The 20,144-nt window shown below is 47.3% G+C and overlaps 6 protein-coding genes across 6 annotated transcripts; 5 read left to right on the forward strand and 1 right to left on the reverse strand.

Annotated features, from left to right (window-relative positions):
• Positions 1-1,431: 1,431 nt before the first annotated feature.
• Positions 1,432-2,027, forward strand: AO090020000567 (uncharacterized protein; the record flags this gene model as incomplete). The annotated part of the gene is made up of 3 exons (XM_023237937.1): positions 1,432-1,494; positions 1,548-1,939; positions 1,961-2,027. 3 exons carry the CDS (start codon positions 1,432-1,434, stop codon positions 2,025-2,027), a joined length of 522 nt encoding a protein of 173 aa, XP_023092897.1.
• Positions 2,028-2,100: 73 nt separating this feature from the next.
• Positions 2,101-2,481, forward strand: AO090020000566 (uncharacterized protein; the record flags this gene model as incomplete). Its single annotated transcript, XM_023237938.1, has 2 exons — positions 2,101-2,377; positions 2,402-2,481. 2 exons carry the CDS (start codon positions 2,101-2,103, stop codon positions 2,479-2,481), a joined length of 357 nt encoding a protein of 118 aa, XP_023092896.1.
• A 1,235-nt stretch (positions 2,482-3,716) lies between these two features.
• AO090020000565 (putative amino acid permease) lies at positions 3,717-5,556 on the reverse strand (the record flags this gene model as incomplete). The annotated part of the gene is made up of 3 exons (XM_023237939.1): positions 3,717-4,962; positions 5,012-5,156; positions 5,403-5,556. 3 exons carry the CDS (start codon positions 5,554-5,556, stop codon positions 3,717-3,719), a joined length of 1,545 nt encoding a protein of 514 aa, XP_023092895.1.
• Positions 5,557-8,943: 3,387 nt separating this feature from the next.
• On the forward strand, positions 8,944-9,821 carry AO090020000564 (aromatic alcohol reductase; the record flags this gene model as incomplete). Its single annotated transcript, XM_001824809.3, has 3 exons — positions 8,944-9,030; positions 9,101-9,385; positions 9,453-9,821. The coding sequence occupies 3 exons, from the start codon at positions 8,944-8,946 to the stop codon at positions 9,819-9,821; spliced, it is 741 nt and encodes a 246-aa protein (XP_001824861.3).
• A 2,908-nt stretch (positions 9,822-12,729) lies between these two features.
• On the forward strand, positions 12,730-16,605 carry AO090020000563 (RNA dependent RNA polymerase; the record flags this gene model as incomplete). The annotated part of the gene is made up of 2 exons (XM_023237940.1): positions 12,730-12,947; positions 13,041-16,605. The coding sequence occupies 2 exons, from the start codon at positions 12,730-12,732 to the stop codon at positions 16,603-16,605; spliced, it is 3,783 nt and encodes a 1,260-aa protein (XP_023092894.1).
• A 1,550-nt stretch (positions 16,606-18,155) lies between these two features.
• On the forward strand, positions 18,156-18,868 carry AO090020000562 (uncharacterized protein; the record flags this gene model as incomplete). The annotated part of the gene is made up of 3 exons (XM_023237941.1): positions 18,156-18,328; positions 18,385-18,691; positions 18,857-18,868. 3 exons carry the CDS (start codon positions 18,156-18,158, stop codon positions 18,866-18,868), a joined length of 492 nt encoding a protein of 163 aa, XP_023092893.1.
• Between the last annotated feature and the right edge of the window lie 1,276 nt (positions 18,869-20,144).

The following is a 20,144-nucleotide window of genomic DNA, read 5'->3' on the forward strand; positions in this document are numbered from 1 at the left end:
GGAGGGGTTGGCAAGCATGGTGCCGGCACCGAGGTAAGGTAGGATATGATCTGATATCGTGATACAGTGTAAGATCAATATATGGCCCATCCTACTCATCAGGACACGGCATATAGGCCCTGTGCTCAGCACTGCCACGAGTAGTCTTAGTGGGGCGTCTAGGACAAGCATTGGTAGTCGGCTCTTTAGGACCCCACACGGTGCACCATCCACCACGATTATTCATCTGTCGATAGGCGAGGTTATAAGTTATCTCAGGGATGGTGATCCTTTTCTACAACCGTAAGCGAGCACTTCGAGAGATGCCTATTTAGGTATGGAGTTCGGAGTATATGTGCTTCCCTCGAAAGGGGTCGAGAACCTTAAAGGCTGCTTCAAATTACGCCAAGGTTCAGTTTCTTTTATAAAACTTCTGACCTGTCAAAGAAATCGGAAAGATACTCTCACGATCCGAGCGTGACAACTTGCAGCCAAGCCGCCACGGCTGACTAGCGTGTCTCTTTCGCATATAAAACTCTCCGCAGGGCTTTGTTGCATCGCGACTGCCGAAGCTTTACTTGTCGTGTGAGGCTACAGGGATAAGCTAATGACACATAGTATTTCTCGTGCTCATTGTCTGTTTTATGGGCCTATACCACAACGGGAATCATTCTGGGGCTACCTTCTGCAGCCTAGCAGGGGACTGTCCCATTGGGATGGCTCTTCTTTGTAGGATATGGTATCAGGGGTAACTGCAGGCTCGGCGGCTTCAGGCTGGTGGCGCACCCAAACAATGTAGTTTACTCTACTATCATCTGCCACACGTCAAACCTAGGGCTTATTCGAACGATGTCCAAATGCTCACTCCACACAAAAGACAAAGGCGGCACTGCTCAAGCACCATAGCGAGTTCTCCTTTAAAGTTGTCAATAAAAAGCTGCGCATCTGGATATAAATCGGAGCTTGACATGTGTTTCAAGTCTACAGAGGACGACTGCAGTGTGGATGAGCATTTTATAGAGCAGCTGTTACATTTCTATTTGAAATTCCTGTCACATCCTTACAAGGTGCTTGTTTAAAACACTATGGATCTGGACGGGCCTGCTCATCCACCACCAGATGGAGTCACTCCTAACTTTGACAATCCAACGAACCGGAATGCACTTGCCATTGGCGTCCTAGCTGCGTGCGTCGCAGTCACAACACTTTGCTTTCTCATGCGTATCTATGCGAGGGTGTATCTGTTGAGGAAGATACAACTTGAAGAGAGTAAGCCTTCAATACCCTGATACCGCCCTTACCTAGATGCTAACGCTCCTTTCACCACAGTCCTAGTCGTACGTGCATATGTTTGTTCCCCCTATTACCAAGAATAATGAAGCGAGACTCTAACAATAAAGTCCCCAGGGGTGCTACTGGGGCCCTGCCTATACTGCCTTTGCCATGGTCAAAATGCCTGGTTACTTCGTCCACCAATGGGATGTCCGTCTTCGTGATTTCATGCCTACCAATTATGTAGGTGGCTCCAGCTATGGCTTCCCAGAGTTCAACATCTAACCCGTACATAGTATGTCTTCATCTTCGGCGTCTGTTACTCATTTGTCCTTCCGTTCCTGAAGATAGCCATTCTTGTTGAATGGTGTCGATTGTTAGCCCCCCAAGGCTTGAGATCCAGAACCGTCTTCTGGTGGGGATGCATGGCCACAATTGGAATCCAGGTCATCGCAGGTGTCGCCATAGTACTTACCTTGAATCTCCAGTGTATTCCTCACAAAGCCATCTACGACCTCACCGTTCCAGGGAAATGTATCGATCTATACAAAATCCAATTAACATCAGCCAGCATCCATCTTACATGCGACGTGATCATGTTGCTGTTACCACAACCTGTTATCTGGACGTTGAAGATGACGTGGAGGAAGAGATTAGGCGTTTCGTTCGTCTTCAGTCTCGGTGTGCTGTAAGTCTATGCCCTCTCTAGGCCCTGGATATACCCCCTCAAACTAACATCGACGACACTGCAGGGCGTGTGCCTCCGCAGCACTTAGACTGGACACGATAGTTATGTATCGTAACGCAACCGATCCGCTATACAGTCTGGCTCCCGTAGTCCTCTGTTCCATGGCGGAGATGACGTGCGGGTTTTTCATTTTCTGTTTACCTTGCATTCCCAAGATTATCACGGAGACCGGCGCCATCCGCAAAATCAAAAGAGTCTTGGGTATGAAGACTACGACCACCAAGCCCAGTGGATACTCGGAGAACTATGGAACCGGGATGTCAGCTTATGGTAGTTCCTCCTACAAGATGAGTAACAACATCAGAAGGGAAAAGCAGAAAGGGACCGAGTCAATGGAATATCTACACGAGAGTATACTCGAGGCAGGGGGGATCATTCGTACGACACATATCACCGTCACAGAGGAATCTCGCGCCGCTAGTGAGGATGAGAGCAAGAACGCTGCTTGTCCATATATTTCCAGGACGCATCATGTCGAGTAGATATACATGCGGATTTAGAGATCGGTGGAAAACAAGAGAAGGGTAGAACTAGATCGACTATGTACTTAGATTAATATATCAACTTCCTGTTATTGATACTGAGTATATACTTTTTACAAGACTGTTACATACGTATTAGATACCTTGAGTCTCTGACTCAAGGACCGGAGTTTGTCTTTGCTTTTCTTACCCCAACGGCACCAGGACAGACACGATACGATATCACAAAGCCACCCAGTGTATGTCGACTACCGCCGTTTTTGTGTCATTTATTCAGTAAGAGGAGGGCAATGAGATACACTCGAGACCCGACTTGTGGCTAGAATATGACAATGCATTGGAAGAGAGGAGACTTGGTGAGAGATGAGAAATGAGAGGAGGGAAAACAGAAGGGGGTTTATGCTCCGGGTGACCGTCTTCGGAGCCTGAGTGCCTCACGCTAACTCATCCGGTCGAGATACCTCTGCTGTAATTAGACTAATTGGCCAGGCTCTAGTTGTAGTACAATCTTTCAGCCTCGTCGCATATCAACTCCTCACATCAACTTCCCAGATCCACTTCGGACAGACGCCTTGTCTGTTTACCTTCATCTGTATCCCTGGAATACAAACCACGGTAGGGTTAAAATATTATTGTTTATTACCCCAGAAGGATAACCCCTAGCTAGCACTGCCTCATTCTAAGACCAGTACATACAATCCATACCAATCCACAATGGTCGGAGTCTACGTCACCATAATCACCGACGAAGGCGTCTTCAAACACTGGGCTATCTTCATCGACGAACCCCATGAAGCCGACAAAATTATGCTCCAGGCGATGGTCGATTTCGCTATGAGCCTGAATACGGAGATGCTCGGTGTCTGAGTGGTCTAGACGAGCTTGTCTTCCTCTTTGATGTGAAAAGCACCGGAACTAGCACGCTGAAGGCTGTCGCACGCGATATCCCTGTTCGAAGTGATATCCATGGGTGGAATTGTCAGGACTGGGTGTTGGACTTTTTGGATAAGCTGGAGGAAGAAGATATCATAGATGGGGCAGATAGTAGGTGTAGAGAGCGGAAATTGTATGTGCGGGGAAAGGTGGAAGGACTTGTATAGTTCTGGGGGTTGGTCGTTTTATCGCAGATGCAAGTAGGGCTTTATGAGACTGGGATCAAGTCAAACTATTGAGACTTCTATTCTATCGGATTGGCTGAAGCCTATACTCGCTTCTGCTACTATCTCTCAGTCTTTCTATGATACCATTTCAATTGGTTCTATATCCAACTGACATTTTCTGTTTTTGATATAAAGTTTATGACCAATGAACAGCAACAAATACAGCGGGATCCCAACGTATGATGTGATGATAGCCTTATAATCAACCTTGTTAGGACCGCCATCAGAGTCCACCGTGTCAAAACCCCTCATTGCCGTGATAAAAACACAGAACGCTAGTGCTGCCCATGATCCAGCGACCCCAAATGGAGCCCTGAAGGTGAGCGGGTTAGCCTCAGCTTTTGCCTTTGGGAACCTCGCGAAGGTAAGGTGGACCACAAGAATCGAGATCCAGGTGAGAATGCTGAACATGGTAATCAAGTTCACGAAGTGGTTAAAGAGACATTTTGAATCTTCCTGGATATTCAAGTAAGCCAGCGAGGCGACCGCTGAGCAAACGAAGAGAGTATAGATCGGAGTTCCCCTACGGTCAAGATGAGACAGGAAGGCAAAAGCGTTTCGTGAAAGGGATAAGCCGTAGAGAGTTCGTGTTGCCATATAGAGGGAATGGTTTGCTGCGGATAGTATGAACAAAAGGAAGCACGCATTGAGGATATGCGGCATCACAGCTATGTGGGCTATCTGAACCGCCACCACAAAAGCGGCAGCTGAGGAAGCGGTAGGCTGTTTGTCTCCAGGGAAAGTAGCTCTCGCATATAGTCTCGAGCTTGTTTTTACCCTAGCAAATTCCAGCTCCTTGGCATCAAATGGAACCAACATACCAATGAAGGTAACGGTAACGATGTTGATAACCAGTATGCGGTAAAACGTTAGCTTGGTTGCGTGCAGCGCAGTCTTTCGCGTATTCCTTGTACGCAGGATATTGATGCCAATCAATTCACTTCCTAGATATGCAAAGGTGGCGGAAGGCATCGTCCGACATATAGCGCGAAGTATTCCAGTAGCTGTATGGTCGCCGGCAAAGGCACGTGGAGTTTCCCAGTATCGAAATCCTATCCTGTCGTGATCTGGGCCGCCTCCTAGCGCTAGAACCAGGGAAAAGACCATAAGCGCAAGCACCACCGTGATTTTGAAAGAAGATAGAATGAACTCATATTGGCTCATAAATCGACTGCCCCAATAGTTCACACCAAGTATGATTAACATGAAGACAGTTATCCATATGCCAGGATTGACAATGTCGGCATCCAGCCAATATGACACTACCAGAGCTGCCGCTGTCAATTGGTTAGGTGTGACCACCAAAAGCTTCAGCCAGTATCTGTGTTCCATATTTAGCGGAGTTCTAAGGTGGATACCGATTCGCTCACATCCACTCTATTGTGAAACCAAGAGATGGGTCACAAAACTTCGCAGCATGATCAGCAACCGTCGATGGCCCTGGAGAGGCCACCTCTGCTAGGGCGCATAGGACATGGTAAACCAAGATGCCAACGATCGTATATGAAATGAGAACTGATGCAGGCTAGCAGGTTGACGGGTCAACGTTATGACTTATCAGCAGAGGGAGCAGCACGTTGGGATACTTACACCTGCCCTAAGGAGCCGTCAACACCATCTATCATGTTATGTTAACAACGCCATACTTTGCAAGAGCATTCCCCGATGCTATCATCAAACCAGTATTGATCGCTCCTCCGATCGCTTCAGCCATAAATCAGCTCGGATCCAATAATATGTTGGTGTTATCTATAGACGAACCGATCAGCGTTACCTGGTTTGGCTTTACGGCTCCGTAGGAATTGAAGAGGCTTTGTGTTTCACTACGACTATGTGAGCAGCTGTGAGCTTCGCTGTCATTGTCGGTGGTTGATAATAAGCCGGGGGCTGCGGTGTTGTGATGCTCGGATGACATTTCTCATTTGGTAATAAAGCGCGTCGACAGGGCACGGAAAAATTCGGATTCATAAGATATCAGTAAATGAGGACATGAACGGACTAAGGTATTCTTCGCTCGTAGAAGGTTGAAAGACAATCAACAAGTGCCTTCCCAATGTAGTAACCGAGAGCCGATGGTAGCAAGTACGATCCTAAAATTGAAAAATCTCTAATACCTTAGACAGTATTGAGTCTCATGTTGCAGTCATTATGACGAGGTACTAAGTACGGAGGTTTTTCTCATGCGCGTATCGCGCTCTTAGGAATGAGAAGCCTTGTGTTAGCGTCAATCTGCACCACCTCCTTCTAGCGGTGCCAGTAATAGGTTCTTTAGTAATACCACACAAGGGGCTACACAGTACAGCCACTATCTTAGCAAATGAAGGTGGATCGTCACGACGGCAAGGTCCTCTTTTTAAGGAGTACATATTAGGACCTTTATGTGTTTTTAGCTGGGGAGGAGGTACGAGAGAATATATATATATCTGGACTTGTAGGTTGCCCCACAGCATATTGTATTCTAGTACGTAGTGTCGTCAAGTCAATTGGGATCAATGTGGATCATTAGACCACTACACTGTAGAATGATTTTTACCTACTTAAGACAAATGAGTGATGGCAAATCGAATCGATGACGATGTTTTGTTACGATGTCAGGTGTCCGCTGCGGGGAGGGAAAATCTTTTTTATGGGGTATTGCGGAGAGCGGGGAAAATCTCTGTATGTCGACATCATCCATCCTTTTGCCCCTCGAGTAATGCCGTGACGAATGGATGCTTCTTAAAATTAAGACTTCTGCCTCGGATCTTGGTTCTGGATTATTAAAGGTAAAATTTGGGTTAAGGTTCACCCCTCCATGAGGAGGAAGAGTAGATACATTTTGAGATAGTTTCATCATTGTTTTTCGTGCTATGCCGCACCACAGATCCAGCATCAGGTTTCCTTGGTCACAGTCACTCATTTGGTAATTCCCCTGTATTGAGGCTTGTTAGCTATTGAGGTACTAGAGGTAACTAGTAAGGTAACTATTGTTAACTAGTAACCTGTTTATGTAGGAAACTCGGGGATAGATGGTAAGGTATGTAGGGATATCAGAAAGGGGTCCCTCCACTCGGCGGCCAGAAAAGAATTTTCTTTTTGGACAATTACCCGCGGCTGCGAAAATTAGTTCTTTCGGATCACACCGACATTCTCACCATACTTCAAACCTGTCATAGTATCATCAATTTATTACATGACATTGGGAGGAGTGTGTGCATAGTCAGGCGTATCATTGGCGGAAGGAAGGGGAAACTGGAGCCTGCAGATCGGAGACTAGAGTCGGAAGGGGAAAAGTCCAATTCAAAATTTCTATTTCTCACATGCCTCACTATTCATCCTGAGCCATGCTTAATCGCGGCTAGCCGAACGCGGTTTGTTTTCTAGCGGTTAATCCACCCGGTCGTCTCTCGGTCCGGGGTCATTGGCCAGCTCCCTCATTGCCACAATTCTTACATCCTGTGTTCGGGGTACCTGCCTTCTCCCGGAGGAATCTCGTCCGGTGTCTCGACTCCGGAGGAAATTTGATCCAAAACAAGAAGACGACAGTTTCAGAATTTGTACGGGGGCCTCGAGGCTGGCCTGCCAATTGTGGTCACGACGATTAAATCAATGCAATAAGGAGAGGTCAACGTTAAAGCCTGGTTTACAACAGACGAGGTATAAACGGCGAGTTTTAGATCCGCCTTGAAAAACACGAAGTCTGAGTGGCTGGAACCCACCGTCAGGCACGCTTATCCATGTCCCAAGCCCTCGGATTCATGAAGAGAGCCGCAGACTTAGGTTTTTCAACTGTGCATATTCTCTTGTTTTGCCTTATGAGTTCTTATCATGTACTCTGTAGGCAACGAAGTCTGGGTATTAAAGTTTACCCCAGTAAACCAGCATTTCTTTGCTTCTTCCATATCTACAAATGGTCTATGAGCCGCTTATGCACCGCTGAATGCTGTCGCACACGCATGAGATCTCTTAAGGTGAAACTCAAAGCTCCAGAATATTAGCTGGAGCTCAACGATTGCGGGGGGAAACCTATAGATATCAGTAGAGGGGCCAACCGATCAAAGGGAAAAGCAATCGGATTGAACAAGAACTGCATTGTCATGCGTCAATCAGAAGTACGCTCGGGACTCCGTTGCTAAGTGGGTAATGGAACCTCATCGCGCTGCATTGGAAGTGTGCTGGGTCAATTTCCAGTAGCCGCCGACCATGGAAATTGGTTGGAAAGTCACAGGCTCCAAGGGGACAAATATATGCAACCGTGGGACAGCTACTCCATTTGCAACGAGGGACTGACCAATGACAGCCGGGCCCCAGCCTAGCAATGTCCCATGTCGTCATTCTGCCAGGGTTACAAACACCTTTTTGCTCACAAGGCCGCCACGCAGATCCGAAGATCTCTGACGTGGGGGTTTGATCATTGGACAAAGAAGACAAGATAATATGAATTGTGAGATGCAGAATAGGCCCTATTCTGGAAATACCGGGGCAATTGGGGCCTTTCTCCCCGCATTAGAGCGAATCTAGCGACGTGGAAACGGATGGAATGCGTGGATTTTGGCTAATGAGGGATTAGATGGTCAAGTTGGATATACCATCAATCCGTCAGCTTGAGGAGAGGTCGAGACTACCAGCCATGAACAAGAGGTATCATAATGATGGTGGAACTGAAACCATCTCGAAAGGGTGGAACAGATATCGTCACTTGTCCAGTCTTTAGGCCGGGAAGCCGTGGGCAAAATATGACGTAACCGTATTGGGGTTGGGACTCCCGAAGCCCACCGGCCCGTAGTGAGGGAGAACCCAAACTTCTGCGATCCGACCTTCCGATGCTCCTGACGAAGGTTAGAGAGAAAGATTAAAAAAAAGGTACTTGGCATGTATAAGTAGAAAGTCACCAGATTCTCTCGCGTAGATCTCACCATATATATGTCCCGGTAGCATCTCTCAGTACGACAAGAACGTCATATCACACAGAATATCCACCCCCTCCCTTCCCAGACAACTCACGCACCAAAAGCGCCTCTCATCTTGGGGAGCTTAACATCCACTGACGACCCACCCGCGGCCAATCTGGATAAGGCAGTGTGGGTAGTGTGTGGGACGCTGGCCCTTATAACGTCGACTGACCCTTCAATCCTGCGTTGGGAGAGAAGGCAATCTTGAAACAGAAATAAAAGAGACCAGTCGGGCGGAAAAATCCTTGCTCATTTTCGCACTTCCGTTTGATTTCTCTCACTTCCCAAATCATTCGAGTTTCCCCCCAACCCAATTATCGCACAACCAGCACTTTTTTCTCGTAACTGATCTCGCCACCCGTCGAAACGCCATGTCGAAAACAAAGGTTTTGCTTGTCGGAGCAGCGGGTGAAACTGGTGGTTCGATTGCAAATGGACTTCTGGAAAATCCAATCTTTGTAAGAAAACCATCCTCTAATTTGTGCAACTTCAGCCGTTTGTTCTAATCTCACGTTCACGTGACTGTAGGAACTCTACGCCCTCGTCCGCCCCCGGTCGGTACAGAAGCCCGCCATCGTTTCCCTCCAAGATCGCGGCATGCAAATCCGCAGATGCGATCTAAAAGGCCCTGAAGAATCTCTTACAGAGGCACTCGAGGGAATCGATGTCGTCATCAGCTGTGTTGGTCCTGCCGAGCAGCAGGATCAAATTCCTCTTGCCAAAGCTGCGAAGAGGGCCGGAGTTAAGCGATTCGTTCCATGTGGTTTCATCACCGTGGCACCCCCTGGTGGTATCATGTGGCTGAGGGACGAAGTAAGTACTCATAGAAGCGAAGGAAGAGTCTGCCATCAGTCACTGACATCCATTTCCCTTCTTATAGAAAGAAACAGTCTACAACCATGTTAAACAACTGCGCCTTCCCTACACCATCATCGATGTCGGCTGGTGGTACCAACTTTCGTATCCCCGCCTGGAGTCCGGAAGAGCCGACTATGCTATGACTTCCGCCAATAACGAAATCGTCGGCGATGGCAACACCCCTATGGGTTTGACCGATTTAAGAGACATTGGACGCTATGTTGCCAGAATCATCGATGACGAGCGGACATTGAACAAGATGGTCTATGCATACAACACCGTTAAGACACAGAACGAGATCTACGACTTATTGGAGGAGATCAGCGAAGAGAAAATCCAAAGGAATCACGTAAGTCGCTTGGACGCTGTCGCACATCGCGACATTTGCTGATCTATGACTATAGATTCCCGAGGAAAGCGTCTACACTCGTGTACTCGCCGCCAGACAGTCTAGTGAGACTTATCCCTTCGATCCCGTCAAATTTATCCCCCGGTATTTGGCCGAGTACCAGTTGTCTTGGGGTATTCGGGGTGATAACACCCCGGAAAACGCAAGATACCTCGGATATCTGATCGCCAAAGACCTCTACCCGGACTTCAGGCCAGTGGACTTCAGGGAGTATCTTGAGACCGTCGTTCGAGGCACAGCGAAGGGTGTATACACCGACCGTATGGTTTCGAAAGTTCATCAGCGGGCATTCCCACGCACAGAGTCGACCGATTCGTTGTATACTCGGATATTCCCAAGAACTGAGTCCAGCGACTCGCTATACATGCGGTAGGCGCCTGTATGATCAGTTTGACCTTAGGCAACGGATGTTTATTTTCCTCACTTTTTGCGATATGGGTTTAGACTGGCGTTTATGTTTGTTTGCGTTAGGGGAAAGCAGACGATAGGACAGGCTATTAGAACACCACTCCGCCTTGTATACGGGTTCATGAGAATGGTAAAACACATGGTATATTTCTCTGTTCTCCATGGCATAGGTTTCATTTGCATATTTTATACCCATGCAAATCTCATTGCACGTTTTTTCCGATCCACTCTATCAGTCTACCAATCAATCGAAGTTCTATTAACCTGCTAGAGCCTAACTATGAAGTGTTTACTCCGGAGTACTAGGTGCGTCGCATTTTACTGGTGAGGCAGAATCTAGGTCCGAACGCCAGGGCCTCAATCCCATACATAGGAAAGATAAATGAACGAAGAGCAAGAGAATCGTCGACTAAGCGCACCTGTCATGGCGTCCCAACTTGTAATAACCCTCCTTTGCTACTCTTATGGCCGTCATCTGCCTCCTAATCAGGTTTTTCTCTTTTTGTATGCTTGCCGCACCTAGATGACCTTTCTAAACTGCAGACTGGGTTCCTATCCATTTTCGGCGGACTTGAGAGCTCCGATCTTGCCTTTTAAATGTAACGTGAGCCACCTACTAATTATAGTAAACGCCCTAGGCACTGCTGCTGATATACAACCACTACAGCTTCACGGTATTGACAACACGTGGAAGAAATGCCTCGCTGTCACGAGTTTCTCCACTCGACAACTGTCTTTTCTAACAGGCTAACATTTGTGATCCTTCAATTTACTTCCTACCTGATCACATATATGACATACGAGCAACACTTCACAGGTGACTCCGACAAGTACCAGGGCAACCAGACGGCCCTGAGCATTGAGAACCCTCAGGCGTCTTATACTCATTGCTCTGATTGAGTGGACGGGGGTACATCGTTGGCTGGGTTATAAAGACAGAAATTGTACGGAACAAGGCGTACTTGAGCAATCTCAGCCGGCATGGCTGGGAAGTCTTCTACACGTGGATGGTGGGTGAAGCCAAAAGTGTGCCAAACCACAATATTCTCGTTCCGAACCATATCCCGGCTCTTTCGATACACGACTTGATACCCGCTCCGCTTAATGCCTGAGTTGCGTAGTTTCCTGCAGGGAAGAGCTGGCGATCGTTATACTTGATGACCCAGAATGGACTCACAGAACTCAGATCGCCGCCAGTGCCATGATCCCGGTTTCGCAAGTAACATCACACATGTGAGCTTGAGCCTTTGACTCAGCATTGCTGGAGATATTTACCTGAGATCGATGAAGGCATGTAGATGATTCGCTAGGAAGGCATCCATCATCTCAAAATTGGTAGGATACTGAATGAAGGGGTTAATTCCTGAAATTCCCTAACACACAAAGGAGGAACGTGCTCTATGCTAAGAGATCTATCGATTCGGCTGCCGAATGCATAATCCCTGAATAGACAGGGCCCAAACTCGGTCGTACAAGGCGAAAAGCCGAAGACACCGATTGCTGGTAAAGCCATTCGGTAACCAGACCGATTCAATATATGATGTTACCGCTCTGCTTGGACTAGTCAGTTTCCAAAACTGCTTATTCTTCCAATCTATCTATGCATGTACATAGATTACTTGACATGCCTGAACTGATTATCTACCTACTTACCTGGTTAGATTATCGAGATTGGTTGAATTACTCAATCTTCCTAATCTGCCTGCCTACCTGCTCAGACTGCTCTGTAGTAGAAGTGCCTGAAGGCAGATATAGGGGACATAACCCTAAAACAGCCCCCCCAGAAAAAAAGGGAAAGGTCTACCTTCTGAGAGGGTGCAGAAACAGGTGTGATAATAGATATCACTCAGCTGTTCCCCCAAGCAACTTTGCTTCTCAGGGCGTCTCCATGTCCTACTACTTGTCTAATTCTACTCAGCAGCAGTAACGGTCATTGTCTGAAATTCGACGCCCAGCTTGTCTTGGCAGTGGGGCAGAGTAGGTTCACACTGGGCAACACGCGGAATGCAATAAAATAAATTAGGAAAACTGTCAGTCGAGTGATATACTTAACAGTCTAGTGCTAAGACTTTAGCGGGTACTAAGGCGCCACCAGCGTCAACGTGATTCGTTGAAGCGTGGAGCTCCAAACGCTGGAGGTACAGTACTTTTTTCCTGCCCCCTCCATATCTGCTTTGCACTACGTCTCTGGCGAGGCTGGATATTCTGTCTCCCTTCGTACATTCCATTGCGGGGTATCGATTACTGCTCCCAGATTGAGAGGTTATGGAGTAAGAATTGGTCTCGCGATAGCTCTAACAATACCTTTGAATATATCCATTGTGTGGTTGTTTATATGTGCTTGAAGTGTTCGTCCCCTGAAATCAACAGGTCCAGTGCCTACCTCAATCGAAACATGGCAATATGGTTCTACATCTGATACGCCATCATAGCTTAGCAAGAGGGAGAATAAATTAACTCTCTAGGGTCCCACTTGAAGGATATGGCGTTTCCTCACACCCCTAAGAGAGGGAAGGATTTATTCCAATTGATCGACAAACTTAACGAGCAATTTGGTTTAGATATCCCTAACCCAAAGATTCACTCACCATCTCTTGAGCCTGATAGAAAGTCGCTCAGGTGGCGCGTGCATTTGGGCATCAAACGGCTTCACTACGACCGGAATGCCAACATAAATGAGACTCTCAACAATTTCGAGGAGTGGGTGGCATCCCGACCAGAGTGGTCCAATGGCGACTTTCCTCCAAATAATCGCTCAAAAAGAGATCCGTGTACAAATAAAAGTTATGCTAGTGTGTCCGAGTCGGAGCGAGACGAGCGTCTCATATACTTAGCAAAACTGATCAGGGATGAATTGTATATATTGACCAAGGGTTCCTATTCACCTTTCTTCAAAGGACTTGATGGGATCCCTGAAAAAGCCACAGAACAATCAAGCCCATCGAAAGGGTTGAAAAGAAGGATGTCTGAGGAGGAGGACGAATTCCGCACTGCCCCAAATTCTCCGGTAAACTATCCTGTGCAGGGATCTACTCTGGAGGACGCGTTTGATCTGGTCAATGATGGGGAGGGGTATAGTTTAGATCCAGGGCCAGCTCAGGTTTTCAAAAGCCCTAAAGTTAATGCTACAAGGGGACCATCCGCATTTGTCCAAAGGTTAACGGCACCTGACAAGTTTCGACGATACGATGCAGTGCCACCTACACAGGACGACCCAAACGTTAGTTTCGCAACCACCGAGCCGACATCTATTTTTGATTCTCGCGATGACCGAATTGATACCTCGTTTATATCAACCATTACGGACGCTACTGTGCCCATGTGTGACTCGGACTACGAAGATTCGGTGGTGAATCATATGCTCAGCCAGGAGCTGAAAATGGCACTTGAAAGGTCACAACTCATGGACGAGACTATTGTTCATGAGCCTCCCGAATCTGTTGAGCAGCGACTGATAGATGACCTCCTTCACTACGGGCCATTTGCGCAAACATATTCCTTTCCGGGCTCAATACCCTTACGATATCGGTACGAGTTGGAGAGGATAGGTAGAGCCTGGAATATTTCCTCTGACCGCATGCTGGCTGGTAACAGCATATCCTTCAAAACACGCGATGGCTTCTGGGAATGGATCAAGGGCCACAACCAACGCAATGGGAAGCCACTCCCAGAAAAGCCGACCACGAAAGCTTGGGATTCTGCTATTGGGAGCTTCAAGACAGATAAGCATTCAGAAGTGGTTGTCCTTACGGGCGATCTAGAATGGTGCAGCGAACATGAACCAGGCATTTTCAAGATGAACTTGAATCCACTGAAGACCGAGAGGACATGTCGATTCCATCGCCGTTTTGGATCAGACAGATTTCTTAGCTTGACAATGCCTGCGCCGTCGCGCCCCCCGCGCCATTTCCCATTGCCATCGGACCCTTCTCTGCTGCGAGAAACTATAGCCCTATGGCTGACACAGAATGTTCACCGGTGTCTGGGAAGGATATGGAAGCCCTTCTTTGTAGAAGAGATCAAGTCGAAACGCAAAGTGAAGGCAGAGCCGAAGTTCAGGGTGGACTTCTTCGCGATTGATGGCGTGGACTTTAATAAGAACACGCACATACCTCCCATACCTCTCGCGAGACAAAATAGTGAGAGCCACACCCCCATGAGCTTGGACTCCCTGCTCAACTGGCATATGTCGCGAGACGATAATATAAAGCAGGCAAACTGCAAACTGTTCCAGCGTATCTCATTGGGGCTTTCGAAGACCTTCGCGACTGTTGCCTTGAAGCCATCGCAGATTCTTCCTCTAGAAGAACCCGAAGGCACACCGGTAATGAATGATGGTTGCGCGCTGATGTCTAGGGGTCTAGCCAGCCGGATATGTGACTCTTTAGGCATTACTGGAGCCACCCCTAGTGCATTTCAGGGCAGAATTGCTGGGGCCAAGGGTCTGTGGATGGTAGATAAGCACAACTCTACTATCTCAACAGAGAGTGACGTGTGGATTCAGATATCTGATTCGCAGTTGAAAATCAAGCCGCACCCGGCGGGTTGGCAAGAGCCTGTAGATGAAGAGAAGCTCACATTTGAAGTTGTAAAATGGTCCAAGCCCTTACATACGGTGGACCTGAACACCCAACTTCTGGCTATTCTAGAGCACGGAGGGCAGATTAAAGAATACGTCGCCGGTCTCACACGAGCTGGGATCAGAGCGGTATGTGAAGACTTTGCTACTGTCGTCCAGTCAGACAGTCCCGTTCTCTGTCGCAGTCTAATACAAAAGATGAAGCCATCAGCAGAAAGCAGTAGCGCTGCAATGCTTCACAAGGTCAGACGCATGGAGGAATGGATGGCCGACGATGCGGAGGCTGTTGTTCGACTGACAGAGGCAGGCTTTGCACCTCGAACTTTCCGCCCTCTTCGGAAGCGTCTGAGGAAATGTCTAATAGGTCTGCTAGATCAATATGTAGAACAACTGCATATTGAAGTACCTCTTTCCACCTATGCTTTTTGCATCGCAGACCCATATAGGGTCCTGAAAGAGGATGAAGTTCACTTTGGCTTCTCCAGTAACTGGCGTGATCCTGAAGGCCAATTCGAAGACAATCTACTCGACGGTATGGACGTTCTTGTAGCTCGGCTCCCCGCACATGTGCCGTCTGATATCCAGCGACGAAGAGCTGTGTGGAAGCCAGAGCTCCGGCATTTCAAAGATGTTATCGTTTTCCCTACTGTTGGGACAACGCCACTGGCGCACATGTTATCCGGTGGTGATTACGACGGTGATACAACGTGGGTTTGCTGGGACCAAAATATTGTCCAGAAGTTTCGTAATTCCGACCTATCCACCATGGAATACCCTGCGGAGCACTTTGGTCTTGAGGAACATAACGTGCCAATGAAAGATATTGACTCATGGGACGAGTTTCTTCAAAGCACTTTTACGTTCAATTTAACCATGTCTAATCTGGGAAGGTGTACTGTCGAGCACGAGAAGATATCCTACGACGAATCGATCGACTCGCCGAATGCCAAAGAGCTCGCCTGTCTCCTCAGTCATTTGGTGGACGGTCGTAAAGGAGGGGTCCGCTTATCAGAACAGGCGTGGCGAGCATATCGCAAAAGGGTTAGCCCTAGGGCACGGGATGTGCCTGCGTACAAGAACCCCAGCCGAAGACCCAAGCTCACCAATATAATAGACTATCTACGCTTCGAAGTTGCTCAGAAAGAGAAGGATAATGTTCTAAGGCTATTGGAGGGGTCATTAGCTAAAGCGGGGACCACGTACGAGCATGATAGAGATCTTACCAAGCCGTGGGACGAGGCACGGGAGCAGGCCGAGGAAGACCGACGTGAAGGTGGACAACTTCATGTGATTTTGAAAAATGTCGCCCAAGAAATTGATGATCTTTTCGACAGATGGACCCGCTCGGTCACTGGCGAAAACTCATTCTCGGCTGTCTCGTTGGAGATCGCTGATCAGGCTAAAGCCATCCCACCACCCGAGGGTGATCACCCTATGATCCTTGTCTGGCGATATAGTAACGATGCGTGGCTCCAATTGCTTGCTTCGTACTTGTACAAGAAGCGTCCCGAATCAAGCTTTGTCCTATATGCCTTTGGAGAAACACTCTGCGAATTAAAAGCCAGTAGTGTACCGTCACGATCAGTGGTGAATGAAATTCTAGCTTGTTACCGGGTTAATCAGAAGGTGGTTGCAAGGTTGACAGCCAGAGACACGGTGGAAGATGAAGACAGTGATGATGGCAATGAATATGAAGGCGCAGATGCTATAGCGATGCTTCAGGCAACAAAACTTTCTGGGGGGTATTATGACTGGGACGATGATCTCTCCGTGGAGTGATATGTTGGTCTGCTGTCTTCCACTCCGGGCTTCTCGTCTTCCTTGGATTCTCAATCAAATATTATTCCTAGTGCTGTGCATACATAGTTACCATTGGAAATAACCAGAATCTATCATTTCCCACAAAGGCTCGTGAGACCTTACCCATCGAGCAAAGCAAAGCCAGCGATACCCGAGACACCGTCCTAGATACCTTCCCTATGAACGACTTCTAAGCAATCCTCAATGCGCGTGATGCATACTTCTACTTTATCTCAGACTTTCGTTCCACCACCTTGTCTATGTGGTTTGAGTTTACTAGCATCAAGATCATGCTACTCCTTTGGATGTAATTACTCCAATTCTCTCGACTTTTATTGAGCTATCTTTCCTGGTAGGCGACCCATGCCCCCAACGTAAGGGTTTGCGTGTGAACCACATTTCCAAGGCTTCATGAGGATCCTGCACCCTCGTAGATACTACAGGTTCCGTTAATCAAAAAATGCCTGCAAGTTCTCGAGGTTCGAAGACTTGCGGACAAAGATCTCCAAACTGTCCGGTGTAATGGTAGCAATGCGACTCTTCCGCCGCGCCTCTCTATCAATCAACAGGAGCACAAATTGCCCTGAAGCTGACGAACCAGCCGATACATTTTTCTTACTCCGTCTTTCCCATTGCAGGATCATTCTGTCTGGATCGGAGCTGTCTCTGTTTTCGTCGTTGATGATGAATCGGTAATGTACAATTCATTGACAGTCGCATAAACATCACCCGTCCTCAAGCTGACGCTTTGAGGAAAGTCGCGAGTCATTGATTTGCGAAATATCGGTTTCCATATTCCAGTACCAATATTGGTCGGTGATTCTGAGCGAGATGTTGGATTTGGAGAAGCTTCTGGATAAGTATAACATGTTGTGACTAGCCCTTTCGTAATATCATGAGATGGTCCTGCGACTCATCAGGAATACTTCCCCAAGCAGCTAAGCGCCTTCTAGATTCATGGGAACTTGACCATTTTGGGAAGTATTCGAGCGTGGTTTCCACCCAAAACGGCTAAGTGCCATCTTAATTATTACTTGCCCCACAAAAAGCTCCACTTCGTAGTAGTTCCATCATGACATACATTCATTAACCTAAGACTTCAATGCTATTTCTTGCGGCCAGATAGCCTTGAGTTGCGAACAATGAGTTAAAATGCTATCATTGAGGAGTCGATCAAGCCAAAAAGGGTTGCGTCCCCACTGGACGCGCCGGCAACGCACTAAAACGGGCAATAATTGAGCGCACTCACAGCCTACACTCAGTCAGGCTATGATTAGAAACTCATGGCTCTGGCCACATCGCAGTACTTCCTTTGGGTTGTTGCCTAAGTCTCGGTGTCCTAAACCAGTATCTATTGAGCGCATCTCGGGGCAGATGAAAGTTCGGTTCTCCAGAACGGTCCTCACATCCATGCCCATGTCCGCTTTGTGGAAGTATAAAGTGGACAAGGACAGTCCTTCACAGAAACTACTTTCTTCCTTTCCAGAGTCCTCTGTCTTCATTAGTCGTCAGTCCTCACCACTCAAATCATGCGCTTCCTTCAACTACTCGCCGTGTCGCTTGCCGCTGGCATGCTGCCAGTGAGAGCTTCAAGTTGCCGTCCATTCCCTTCTTCGGTGATCGAATTCTCTTATGGGTTCAAACAGCCAGATCCTCCTATCTTAAAGGCTGAGTTTGAGGCCAGCTTTATTCAGCACAAGTGGTAGGCGACAAATACTGATGTGCCCTACTTCTGTTGTCAAACTAACAGAGCAACAGGAATCAAAACCTGACACACATCACGAATGGTTTCATCTATAATTCGCCATCTCAGAATTCCGTTCGTGTTGATGAAGCCTTCGATGGTAGCCTGACCTCGTCCTTCTTCAATTACGCAAACACTACCAAGGAAAATTTGGTGGAGAACACTTTGACCACTTTTAGCCACAAATCAAACAAGACAACTGTATGGAAGGGATTCGTCAACTCGGGCTTTCCTTTGTTCCCTGAAGATATACTAGTCCGGTATGGTGCTGTTTTTGGCGGACTGGTCCGGCGACGATTCCATGAGGACCTCGTGGCAGCTGTAAGTAGCCTTTTCCGGATTCGGCTTCAAATTAGGTTGGGAAGCTAAGGATAAATCACATCAGTGGAATATTATGTATCAGGGAGCTATCCCTGTCACTGTCTATGTGAACAACTGCAATGTCATGGTTGGGTATGATTATTTTGCTCCTGAATTGCGTACTAGAGTTGTCACTGAATACTTCAACATCCAAGCCTAAGCTGCTTCTACATCATGGGATCATGGTTGATACATTTGCGTCAAAACGGCTTGGGGGTTGTTTCTACTAGGGAAGCCAGCTCAAGGAACTGGCAGGATGGCTTGCCCAGCGGGTGAATCCCATGACCTGAATATTAGTTGATCTTGTCTGAACTTACCAAATTGCTCGGTTTAAATTGATTATCCTAGCTAGACTTTTAGATAATCTAAACACATTGCATTACCTAGACTACCTATCAGAATCAATAGCGCTACTTATATTGTCTCTCTCGATCACTTACCTTACCTAAACAGACAGTGTAATGTATTCAATTGATCTAGAAATCTAGGCATTGCAACGTATTAAGATGATCTAGGAATCTAGGTATTGCAATGTACTGAACTTATCTAGGAATCATTTTTATTATTACCCCTATAATGCTTGCTACGCTTCGCTCAGCTACGCAATCATCGTTTAGTGTTGAATCTCATATTCTTAATAATGCAACAATTAAACTCGCAACTCTCAATCGGAGATTCGCCGAGAATCAGCTAATATGCGATAAAGTAAGCTTCATTTTATTCGAAAACCATCGTCCACCTACGCTCCGTGCTCGCATTGAGGATTGTAATCATTTTCTGTCGGACTGCGTGGTTTTCCTTGCCACCTCTTAAGACTGTTGCCTCATTACAGGCGGCTGTGGGCCAAGTTGGGTGGGCCGGCAAGGGTTCTGTACTGTCAGCAAGGCCCCCGAGTTTTCCAGGCGCAGGTGGATATTTTATGATAAATTTAAACCATGACAGCAAAGCTATGTGTAGACCAAGCGAAATTACTAGACGTACCCTCGGGCCTCTGGACAAGCGCAAAAAGACAACGCGCTGTCAGCCTTGTGCGAACCGACGGGTAAAGGTTTGAGCATCCAGCACTTTGTCTCAATGAGATGAGATCAGCCAAACTTACACAATATACAGTGCGACGGAGGTCACCCCTGCGAAAGATGCATACGGACAAAGGAAATTTGTGCGCCACAGCGGCCAGAGCAGACACGAGTGAAATTCGTCCATGCCTCAGGATATGCGTTGTCTTATACGATTCCCATGCAAGTGCGGAAGCATGATGATGCCATATATCTAGATCATTTCGCATCCTTCCTTCAGCGATGCCACTTTAGCAAAGGCTTTGCTGCCACGAATGCAGACATAGTTACTGTCATTGGCAGATACCCTTTGCTGTTGCACATTGCTATCGCCATCAGAGCTTTGGATGCCGGTAGGA

This window comes from Aspergillus oryzae, chromosome 6 (assembly GCF_000184455.2).
Source record: "Aspergillus oryzae RIB40 DNA, chromosome 6".
NCBI lineage: Eukaryota > Fungi > Ascomycota > Eurotiomycetes > Eurotiales > Aspergillaceae > Aspergillus > Aspergillus oryzae.